The sequence below is a fragment of the Sinocyclocheilus anshuiensis genome, unplaced genomic scaffold (assembly GCF_001515605.1).
Source record: "Sinocyclocheilus anshuiensis isolate Anshui unplaced genomic scaffold, SAMN03320099.WGS_v1.1 scaffold88, whole genome shotgun sequence".
Taxonomy (NCBI): domain Eukaryota; kingdom Metazoa; phylum Chordata; class Actinopteri; order Cypriniformes; family Cyprinidae; genus Sinocyclocheilus; species Sinocyclocheilus anshuiensis.
This window is the reverse complement of record NW_015555728.1, coordinates 925142-937901: the sequence shown is the minus strand read 5'-3', so window position 1 is coordinate 937901 and position 12760 is coordinate 925142. Positions and strand designations below refer to the sequence as shown.

Here is a 12760-nt window from a genome sequence, read left to right as displayed (position 1 = left end):
ACTTACGAGCTGCTTTTAACTTCCGCTGATAAAGACTGCTTCTCTCAAAGAGTATTTCTTTACACTGTTTTCTGCTGGTGCTTGAACACACTTTCCTTATTTTTTCCACAACAAATGGCCAAGCAAGCGCAGACACTGACAAGATATGCGATACAGAATGAGACCAAATGCGATATCAGCTAATATCAGATATATAGATAATTATATTTGCTTTTTTTTTATTTGAATATACATAAATATTCTATAAAAAATAAATATATATATAAAAAATGAATGTTAAAATATAAAAATAACTTTATAATAAAAAACTTTCTCCAATTGTCACATAAGTACCAAAGAAGTTTTTGCCATTGTGATTTGATGATCTCATTGTTTCCAAAAAAAAAAAAAAAAATAAAAAAAAATATATATATATATACTATAAATAAAATCCAGATGGGTAGGATAAGACATTTGCAGTCTTTATATGACAGAATTTATTTATCATCAAAGCTCAATGTGTATGTAAAATATATATATATATATATATATTTTACATACACATTGAGCTTTGATGATAAATAAATTCTGTCATATAAAGACTGCAAATGTCTTATCCTACCCATCTGGATTTTATTTATAGTTAAATTACAAAATTAAACACTATGTTTTAGAAAAAAAACATTTAAATAATCTCAAACATCACCTTTTGATTTATACTTTTCTATTCTGATTTCACCACACAGCGAGATGAACTCTATGCTGGTCTGAATGACATTCATGTTATTACTCTCCCTCTTTATCACATGCTGTTGTATAACGCAGCGTTTAGAGTTTTATTCAGACACACTCTGCCTTAACACCTGTTTACTCTGTGCAAGGTGCTGAAATGGCCACTTTAGCCTGTCAGTGGAAAACGTTGGAAACCAGAGATGGCCCCATGGATGCTTAAATGCAGGGGAACAGCAGAAAGCTCAGAAAGCTCCGTTCAGAAGAGAACAGGTCGATTTCACTTCTATATATACACATACGTACAGGTGAGCTATCTGGCTCTTATGAACAAACTGTACCCACAAGATGTACAAGGCAGTAATAAACATTTTGATGTGTGTTTAGTTTCTCCCTTCCTTTTATTTACAAAGCAGTGGACCAATGAAGTGCAATTACTGCATAATGAGCGGCACCATATTGAATTTCAAAATAAAATAAAATAATATAAGTCTGCACTAATACCAATGCTGGTACATCACCATGTTTGTATACTTTAGTGTGTACAGGTACGTGCATTTCTCACCTTTCATCAAGGCCGAGGGCTCCAGCACTACGAGAAGTGAGCTCTGGAAGACCATGCTGACAGTCCTCATCATAAACACACGTCTCATCAGCAGGCCAATACTGAGGACATAAAAGAGAGAAAGTCCACTTATATTATCTCAAACTCCACAAATATACAATATAATGTAATGCAATGTCATGTAATATACACCACAGTTCAATTTTTTTAAGAAATTAATACTATTATTTGTTGGGGACACATTAAATTAATCCAAAGTGAGAAGGAAAGACATTTATAATGTTACAAAAAATTATATTTTCTATTTTATAGGGGGGGGGGATTGTGGTACTTAATAATGTACCACAAACATATTAAGCAGTTTTCAACAGTGATGATAATAATAATAAGAAGAAATATTTCTTGAGCAGGAAATCAGCATATCAGAATGATTTCTGAAGGATCATGTAACACTGAAGACTGGAGTAATGGCTGCAGAAAATTCAGCCTTGCCATCACAGGAATAAATTACATTTTAAAATATATTCAAATAGAAAACAGTTATTATACATTGTAATAATATTTCTCAATATTACTGTTTTTACTAGATTTTTTCTCAAATAAATGCAGTCTTGGTGAGCATTAGAGATTTCTTACCAACCCCAAAATTATGAATGGTAGTGCAATATAATATAACATCAACAAGACAAAATATATACCACAGCAAGCTAAAGGCTATTAATTTACAGATCAGTCATTGCAGGACATTAATGAGGGTCAACCACATATGACTGCCACACTGAGAGAGAAAAACACTTACATGCAGTGTGTGTTTGCTTACACACTCGAATCGATTCTCTAATAACAGTTAAGAATCCCTCAGGGGACCTTCCTTCACGACATAATCAATAACGCTACAAGATCCACAGCCATGGGCTGATTAACCCCCCGCTAATTAGTGACCATCACACCCCTCAATATCTCCCAGCTCCAATCAGAACACCCGGAGGGCCCTGTCAATCAAACACAGGGTCTGGAGTCATGGCTTCTACAGTCTTTCTTTTCACATCTAATATTTTTAATCAGTAATGCATAACAGTTAACATAATTTTACATCATATTCTCTGAAAAGACTACATGTAAACAAAATAATGTTCTTTTTAGCAGCATCATATGACCCCTTTAAAGTGGTCAGACAGCTCTGGTGACAGGATCTGTTGCATGAAAATTAGTTTAACTTGTTAAACTATAAAATTAAATTAGTAAAAATTGTGTCTTTACATAAACGTCCTTTCCATGTGAATAGACTCTGAGGCCTCTGACAGAGAAAGCGAGTGGAAAAAGAGAGAAGGAGATGCGGGTAAAGGTCAACTGGACTTTAAGAGAAGAGTAAGGAATCGTCTGTCATCTTAAACCAGCCTTTTAGATCTAGATGAACCCAGTCAACAACAGCAGCCGGTCAGACAGAAAGCCAATCTGCCATCATTCTCATGCAAACACCCTCCCTGCATCCACTCAACAACACTCTTTCATATTTCACTCAGATGAGAGGAGAGAGAGAAAGAGAGCTGTAAGAAAGACAGACAGTCTTAAAGAGGAAAACCAGCAAGTTAGAGAGAGAAGGGTGCGAGAGATCGAAAACAAGTCTAAAACAGGCGTATCACACGAGCAGTTAGACCCGATAAGATTCGTACTCTCAGATTGCTGATGGCGATCAGTGTATGGGGGTCAGTTTTTGGCCACTCAAGCGTTTCAGATGGGGCTGGGATAAGTGTCCAAATTAGCTTTTAGTGGCCCTGAACAGACAACGGCAGAAACCCAATCTGTGGGAAGCAAGGCCTGAATGCACGACGGTGTCGAATGAACAAGCCCCCTGCGTGTGAAACTTTACATTCCTCCCCATTCACTAACACTGCCTGTAGCATAGAGAGAGAGAAAGAGAGAGAGAGACTAAACAAGAGAAAAAAGATGAAAAAAAGATGAAGGAACCGAGAGAGAGGGAGAGGTTACAGAGAAAGGGAAAAAAGAGGGGGAGAAAAGGAGAGGTAAGAAAATTTGAGCAGATATTTAACTCTGATTGTGATTTTACCATATGTTTTAGTATCTGTCCCACTCACCTGGTATTTGGAAGGCTTGTTCATTTATGCGCAAAATTTATGTACTGCTGAAACAGTGCAAGTTGTGATTGCTCGGATATTTGCTCTGAAGGAAAGTTAGAGACTGTACCTCTTGTAAAATTGATTAAATACTGGGCTAGAGTCTTCGTTTGGCTGTATTCAAATTCTCTTTAAAATGAACATTTCGCATTTTCAATTTAGTGATCACGGGGAATAACAGTGATGGGAGAAGTACCTGTGATGCACATGTATATCTTGGTTCAGCTTCTGTGTCGCTTTTGTAGTTTACAGATACCTTAGCTATTCTCAGTGGAGAAAAAACCACTGTTTATTTTTTATAATAATAATAATACCAAACACTACCTTTGAAAGGTCTGGGGTCAGTAAGATTTTTTAAATCATTTTTAAACTTTATTTTATGCTCATCAAGACTGAAATGTAAAATTGTGAAATATTGTCATAATTTAAAATAACTATTTTCAATTTTATTATAATTTATTTATTTTAATTTGATACATTTATTATAATTTTATAATAGAACACTCAAGTCATCAGTGTCACATGAACTTTCAGAAATCATTCTAATATGCTGATTTGCTGCTCAATAAATATTTCTTGTTATTATCAATGATGAAAACAGTTGTGCTGCTAATATTTTCAAGAGAACAGCATTTTTTAAATAGAAATCTTTTTTAACATTATAAATGTCTTTACTGTCACTTTAGATCAATTTAATGCATATTTGCTGAATAGAAGTATTCATTTCTTTCAAAATTAAAAAAAATTAACTGACCCCAAACTTTTGAACAGTAGCATATATAAACGAAAGAAAAATGATTTGTGGTCAGAATGAAATCAATCTGTGGTCCGGATCAAATTACCTAGATTATGTTTGCATCACCTCACTGACTAATACTTGTTTAGATGGTTAGAGAATTGTAGTTCACAGAGGCAGTAGACAAAGGGTGACGTTACTCTTAGTCTTTTAATCGACCAACATTACATCATTTTAACTAAAGTTTAACTAAAGCGCAGAAGCTCATGTAATGCATTCCAGTGGTTTGTAAAACTGCATTAAAATGCATGTTGTTTCATGATGCCATAAGGTAAAGCAAACCGGCCTGGAGAAAATAGCACATGTCCAGTATGAAGAGTATCATTTCACTTTAAACTCTGATTCATGACTGGATGTCTGCCCTCAAGAAATAAAGACAGAACCACTGCATATGTCTTTCTCCAAAATCCTCTTCCTCGTGCCTTTCTCTGAACACACTAACAGGTGTGTGGGTCTATAGTCAATACCGCTCGAGGAAGATAAGCGACTTCAGCTGCTCTTGGAACAGTTTAGGCAACCAAACTCTTATCTTTATTAAAAGACATAACTGGTAAAAACCGGTCTCAGGTCAGTAGACAAGGGCAACGTATCAGCAACAAGTATATCTCTATTCAAGCAGGCCAACTTTATGCATCCTGGAGGCCTTTCAGCTCACACCTGAGCCTGTTTTACTCTCAGCTCCCACAAAAGGCTGTGTTTACTTCCATTACTTCAATCTCTCTTTCTATCTCTAACACACACTCTCTATCTCTTTTTCTCTCCTTCTTTCACACCTGGGGCCGAGATGGGTGGAGAGATATAGTGAGAAAACACTGAGAAAAAGAAAAGGGCCACGTTTCTTTCACAGAGAGATGGTGGGCCACAGAAACCGATAAAGCAAGAGGGGGAATTGAAAAAGGTGTAAGGAGAAATCCAAAGAACAAAGTCTTTCGATGCCATTCCTGCAACATTAATGGCAAAGCGTGACTTAGCTGGAAAGGGTGTTGCAGCTAGAACTGATTCAGTTTCACCATCGTTTTATAAGAAAAAAAAAAAACACTCCCTACCTGTACTGAGAGAGCAAGAAGCCCCCAATTGATGAGCCGCAGATGGAAAACGCCATGGCAACCACCCCATTCCACACCCCGAGCTCTCTGGCTGTCATGTGGTGGTCCAGGAGGAAGAGAGGAAACATGGTGATAGCCCCCTGTTCACCTGTAAAATATAGGATTACATCAGCACATACACACACAGTTCAACAATTGTAAAGGCTCTTTTCTCCTGAACTTCAGATAGAGAAAAAAAAAGACCAAGAAAATTGACCGGATTATCGAAAATGTGCTGGATTCTGATCACATTGAATCAGACTTTTCTCAAAACTGGCTTTAAACTCCTGATAATATCCACACATCACAACACAAACTTAGTCAAAACAAAACACTTGTTATCTGAGAATGGGAAAAAAAAGTGATAACCTGAGCAGAGGCCATGCTTTTCGCAATTTAGTCCTTAAAGGATCAGTGCCTGGGTTGCCTTCCAGTCATTTTTTTTTCTGAGAGTTTGTCACTTAAAACTCAAGACAAAAGTGACAAAAACAAAAGCTGCCAATGAAAATGCTGCCGTTACATTGCGCAGAGTCCTGCGTCGCTGCATGATAGCGGGTGCACAGAGGCCTTGGTAACCCACCGCCGTGTATTATTTAACGGCATTGTCATTATTTATGCAGTCTGCCTTCAGTTCGACAGCGAGACAGCCCGCTGACTGACAGCTCTGAGACCGCCGTCGAAAAGAAACTGCGCTTCCGGGGTCCCCGGGATGAAACAGGTGAGAAACAAAAACAGAAATTCAAATCAAAAATCAGACGCTTCTGTCGGAGTTCTGCTACTGTCGCTGACAGCGCCACGTGCGCGCTTTGACATCGCTTTCTTTGTGGGGGATTGAGTCTGACAGTAGAACTAAATTTATAAAAGATGTTGTAAAGTCTGTAATGTGGTGGCAACAATGAACAATGGAACTCGTTTTTCACATTCAGCACATCTTTTCTTCATATAAGGCAGCTATAGTGTATGCCACCCACCCAGGTCCAATGCGTTAAAGGAATAAGGATGCAGTTTTACATAAGGATGAACACATAAAAGCCAGTCACATTCACTTTGCAGTTTGCCCACAAAACATTAAAAACTGCCTGTTAGTTTGCATATTATGTTTTGACATTAGTCAATTAGTCAATTATAGCCTAATGCTTGAGAAAATCTGGCAAAGTTCCAGCATAGCCATAATTTATTTGAAGACCATAGTAACCACAGGTAAAACCACAGAGACCACTCATTACCAGAGTAAAATCACAAAGGCTTCTAAACTACACTTAAGTAGTATATTAATAATAGTATCAGTTTAATATTTTTTAATAAATAATATAATTTTATATAATTAAAAAACAAAAAAAATAAGAATTTCCTTGTTTCATATTACTTAAGATTATGGAAAGACACTATGAATCTGCATTTCCACTCAAATAAAAACCAGAATAAAAATAGTTAAAAATGTATGTAAAGGGAACACTGCAGAACAAACAGTGTTCATTGTGTCAACATGGTAGTGTAAATGTATACAAAATGCCAAAGATGATCAATGAGCAGTTCAGATGCTGCTGATCATCTCATATGTGCCGTTTGGACATGTGCTTCAGCGTTCTGCCTCAGTCTTTTTTTTTTTCTCCTACGCTGCTTCAAACTAATTATTTTTTAAGCAGGGATTGAAAACAAACAACAAGGCTGCTTATTTATGTCTATAAATAATCTCAGAGCAACAATTGTCCATTTCACATGGGATTTCATTAGACATCCACAAAAACAGAGAGGAGGAAAGCAGAAGAGGGGAGGCACTGGGAGGAGAAAGGGGGAGTGAGAGAGAGTGGGGAGAGATGCTGTATCAGTTCACCTCAGTTAACAACGATAGATAATGGGGAACAGATTAAGACAAAAATGGACAACAGATTCAGGATGAGACGGAACGATTATTCAATTCTCAAAAAGCAAACAAAAGCACCATAAGGTAGAGCCAGACCGATATGGGTTTTTTGGGGGCCGATACCGATATTAGGGAGGAAAAAGGGCCGATATCGATATATCGTCCGATATTCTTTGTGTATATTATAGTACAGTACCAGTCAAAAGTGTCCAAACTTTTGACTGGTACTATATATAGAATACAGTATATATATATATAAACAGAATATATATACACATAAACATATTTTTTTGCAATGATCACTCAAATATGGTGATCAAACACTTATAATGACATGACAAAGATATGTAATGGAGGCAGGGCATTTAACAATTTAACAATAAACTTTATTATCCAAAATGTGTCTGACATCAGTGCACTGAACAGTAAAGTTGAAGTTTATTCATACTTTTAAATTAAATTCCATTCAACTTTATTCTGTTTGTTTATTTCACTTAGAAACATTCATTCACGGATTTGCGCTACTTTCTTCACACAGACGAAACTTAAGAAGTGTGAAGTGTGACATAATATACCTCTGTAAATAAATACAATTTAAATTCACGTCTCACGCACTTTAATGCCCTTTGAATGAAACGTGTACGTTCCCTTGGAACTGGAATCATGGCGGAATATCATGTGAAGACCACTTACGGTCGAATAAGACAACGCTTGAGGTCTCTTGTTTAGGTCTCTGCCTAAACAAGAGACCTCCTTACTGAAGTGAAAGTGTTGGCTGGAGTTACTATCTCGCGAACGCAGCGGCAGATCTACACCAAATTCGGGGGATCCCTTCAGCTCGAGGAGCCCTCTCGAACGCCACCCTCCGTGCGTCAGTAGCCCACCGGGATCACCAGATCGGTCGGCGCCCGACTGCGAATTTAACCACCCGTAACTCCCGGACCCCGGAGGCTAACGACACGGGGTGGTCTCATTTGAAAGGGGGCCTCGAGAAGTAGACTCGATTCGGCGTTCGAGAGGGTTCCTCGAGCTGAAGGGATCCTCCGAATTTGGAGCGCGCTCAGCTGGACAAACTAAGTAATTACATAATATACAAGCATTTTATCTCTGTTTTATGTTCTGTACAAATATTTTCATATCAGTGGCATATCGGCGGCATATTTGACGATACATCTGCCACAGGCTCATATCGGCTGATAAAATCAGCAAAACGATATATCGGTCGGGCTCTACCATAAAGTATCAGTTATTTTTGTATTTACTGGAGTTCTTCCCTTCCAGTAAGTTGTTAACTGTCAGTGAGTTAAATTTGAGAAACAAATCAGTTTAATTAATGGACAAATCATTGAGATGGGTTTTATAAATTACATCAACCGATTCATTGTAAATATCTAACTCAAAATTTCACTCAAATTATAGCAGATTTCTCCATTCTCACAAACCCCCAAACAGCAAGACAGTCAAGAATTTCAGTGAATAATGATTTACTTTTTGGTCTTTTCCTCACACTATTATAGAAGGTTTGCAATACAGTGGAATCATATGGAATATTTTTTATAGCATTTTAAAGCTTGACAGCTCCAGTCCTGTTATTTTTATTGCATTAAAAAGAAAGTCCAGGATATTCTCTAAATATTCATCTTTTGTGTTCCACGGAACATAGAAACATATACAGCTTTGGAGCAACATGAGGATGCAATGAAACAACACCTCAACTAAACTTCAAAAGTGTGTAAGAGCCAATGAGTGTGAGATGCTGACTAAAACCAGATACAGAGTCCCCACAGTCTTCAGCATGGGAACAGCCTGAGGATCCTGGGCCCTTCCCAGTTCATGTAGGTCACTGTGCCGTGTGTATCTGCATCTGTGTGTACTTGAGCAGGTCACACAACTCCATTGTAAATTCTCCTCAACCAACGACAAGCCCCGTACCAAGTCTCTACGGACCTCTGAGGTTAGAATCCGCAAAGGTCTAGGTTATTCCCTTCACATTCTGGGACACAATGACATAATTGTTTGGATGAAACAAAAGCATCGAGAACTATCACTTGCACCGTTAACTATGTGAATGTGAGCGAAGATACGGTGGTATGGATAGGGAACAGAGACGCAGCCTATTCAAAGTGTAATGTACTGTAAGCTCACATATCTAAACAGAATGCTTTTTAATGTTCACACCCGAGTTACACAATGGTCAAGACAATGGGAAAACAATGTAGGTCAACTAAAAGACATTACATACTTTACTCATCTTCTTTCTTTGGAATTTCTGTGTTCTCCATCACTCTCTACTCACGCGCTTTCTCATCATACCCGATGCCCCCTGCATCCCACCATCTCTCTCGCTCTCTTTCACTCTCTCTCTCATAGTTGACCATGTGGTGGGTGTTCATTAATTCATCCCCCCTGCAGTCCTCTGCGTTAACTCTGGAAAATATTTGCCTCCTGCTCGCGTCACCCCTTCCATCCCCCCACACGCCCCTCCGTTCCCTGGCCCCTGCTGTGCGGGACAGAGGAAGGGTAGCATCAGGCGATATACATGCATCTATGTCTGTATGAGTGTGTGTTATGTATATATATTTGGAGAAGGAGAGTGAAAGACAGCGAGACACAGAGCAAAAGTGGCTTTCTACTTCCATAGAGAATCCAACTTTAACCCCCACAAGTACACTCCCGCCTCCAGCTGGACTCTTCCCAGGGAAGCTCCACGTCTGGCCCAATCCCAGCCCCCTCCATCCCACCACTGTCCCCCCATCACCCTTTATCAACGCTTGGGCTGAGAGAACCTATATCTAACACATTTTGGTAACAACCTGTGATGCAATAGAGGCACTAGATAGCATGCAACAACGTTGTGATTAATTTGTCATCTTAGGACACATTATTCTACAATACAATAAACCTTGTATTAAAACTGTAGTAAATAACAGGGCACTTTAGTTTGTGAATTCCTATGTAATATTTATGATCACATAAAACAAGCAATAAAAGTAAAAACAACCATATAAAGGCATGGTGGATTCTAAGCACAGACTAAATATTCTATATTCACTATAACCGTGCGGAATTTTTCCAGGGAAACCCCGCCAAAACATGCATATTTTATCCTCGGAACGCGATTTTTAACGTAGACCCCTCGAAACGCGATTGGGCGGGTTTTGTTATGAAAACCTGGCAACCTCTTCATAAAAGCAGTGGCGACCTCAAGAGGAATTGTGCATTAAATAATTTTAACAGACTGAACTTTGAAATTAACCCTAGGAAGAAGAATTGCCATATAACTATTGTTTATTGTTAGGTCATGTTATCTAACAAATAAAATCTTATTGTAAAGTGTTTTTAATACTACAGTTTCCATCTATTTGATATACACTTAATATATGTAATTTTATCTAAATTTATTATAAAAGCTGAGGTTTGTTATTTACTGATAAGTTATATTTTAGCTGGTGTCAATGATCTAATGTTGCATTTGGTCAGACTCAGCCCATTGCTTTACTGAAGTATATTATATTTTCCTTTTACAGCTGCAGACTGAGGAAGATCCTGAAACACACCAGCAAACCCTAAAACAGACAACAGTTTACAGATGTTTTTCAGTGGCAGCAGAACTATGACTAAACTTTTGGGTGAAACTTGTTTACTTTTTTTATACTTTTATTACTTGTGGAAAAACCTGAAACAATTTTAAATAAGTATAAAGAATGGCATTGGTTTTGTACATGTAATTTTTGTTTAACGTTATTAATAAAAATGTTGTTCAATTAGCATGTTTTTGTGTTTTGCTTTGGTACCGAAATTGGTACCTAGAACCATGGATTTTCACTGGTATTGGTACCGAATACTGAAATTTTGGTACCGTGACAACACTACACACTCCTAAAAAACCTAAATAAATTTACTTGAGAAACAAAACAGCATAAAATATTACGATGTGTTTTTAGAGAATAAATCTTGAATTTTTCTTGAAAGTTTATTTTCTTATCCCACTGGCAAAGTTTTTGTTGTTTTTTTGCTTTAAGCATAAACTGCACAAGGGACTGTTAGATTTATGCTAAAAATGTTAACAAGAATAAAAAAGAAAAAACAATGTTTTTTGTCAATGGAAAAGGAAACACAAGTATGTTCCTGTGGCTCAGTGGTAGAGCATTGCGTTAGCAGTGCAAAAGTTTGTAGGTCGATTCCCAGGGAACACACATACTGGTAAAAAATGTATAGCCTGAATGCACTGTAAGTCGCTTTGGATAAAAGTGTCTGCTAAATGCATAAATTATTAAATTATTAAGTATTATTATCTTACACAAATTAGATTCAAGTCAATGTTTCTTATTTTAAAGATGTTTAACTTTGCTGAAAAGCAAGACACAAATACTATAAATAGTAAGTATAGTTTTTAAGAAAATTATGTTTTGCAATTTACTAGCACACAGATGTTAGTGCATTAGTAAACTAGTTTGTGTGCTGTTTAATAGTGATTATGATGATGATGATCGGAGGAGAAACCTTATAAAACAGATTAAGAGGGGGGCTGCCGCTTGTCCTGTCTGCTTTCGTCTGCTGAAGCTCATCCGATTACAATGCCACCTCTCTCTCTTTGCCAGAGACACATGCACATGACACACAAAGCCTGGTTTTCTGATTAAATTGTTCTGAAAAACATATAACACTTAAATGAAGCGACACAAACAAAATACATTAACATAAACAGTGCAGCACATATTTCTGAATTCAGTTTTCAATAAAAAGTACCACAGACACAAAGAGACTCTAATCCGGACATAATCCCCTTCTGGTGCCAAACACCACATTCAGCTCATTGAAAGTGATTCATTAGCTGCTATTTATGTCTATATTCCTGATTCAGATCATGGCACAGAAGTTGGGCTTGTGGTTAAACGCTGGTGCAAAGTTAAATGAAAGACTTCAATCAGTTCCAGTATACAGACATTCTGAACTGAACTGGGTGACCAAAGTTACTGTGTATGGTTTCCTGATGTTTAGTTGTTTAAAAATCATTGAGAATAATGTGACAGTAAGCATGGAAAAGGGCAAGACTGCCATCTTGTGGAAAAACAACACATTACCATGACTTAGTTTCAAGTATATGGTCAGTCATGGAAATGAATGAAAGACCTGGGGAGAAAAGACTTCCAAACATTTATAACTTTCCCATCACCTCACTATTCTGACACTGTATAAATAAGCCAGTCACTTTCCTGTTAAGTAACATAAAGCTTACTTATAGTGATGCAGAGCACACAATTAATTTACAATCAGTTTTTATAAATGCAAATATTTTTTATAGTTTTTATCATTTACAAATAGTTTGTATTAAAATGTATTATTATTATTATTATAATAATGTATATATATATATATATATATATATATATATATGTATATGAACATGTGAGAGCATGCATGTGTGTGAATGAGCGAGAGAAGCAGGCGGCATATGTTCACTGAGAAATATCCCTGTCAGGTTATGAAGGCTTTGCCAGCTCACCAGCGGGGATCTGTTCTCACCACTCTCAATCTCATTAGACATTCACATATTCACTTATGGTGATTCTGCTCTTTGAGTGTGTGCGTGTGTGTCTCTGAAGA

The 12760-nt window shown here is 37.2% G+C and overlaps 1 protein-coding gene across 4 annotated transcripts in view; it reads right to left on the bottom strand.

Annotated features, from left to right (window-relative positions):
- Positions 1–12760, bottom strand: part of LOC107672752 (major facilitator superfamily domain-containing protein 3-like) — a 47108-nt gene that overhangs the window by 27998 nt on the left and 6350 nt on the right. For all 4 annotated transcript variants that reach the window (XM_016466086.1, XM_016466083.1, XM_016466084.1 and 1 more), the window contains exons 3-4: positions 5251–5398; positions 1274–1374 (exon numbers count right to left, since the gene is read on the bottom strand). In XM_016466086.1, coding sequence (XP_016321572.1) covers positions 1274–1374; positions 5251–5398 — 249 coding nt within the window. The remainder of the gene's footprint in view (positions 1–1273; positions 1375–5250; positions 5399–12760) is intronic.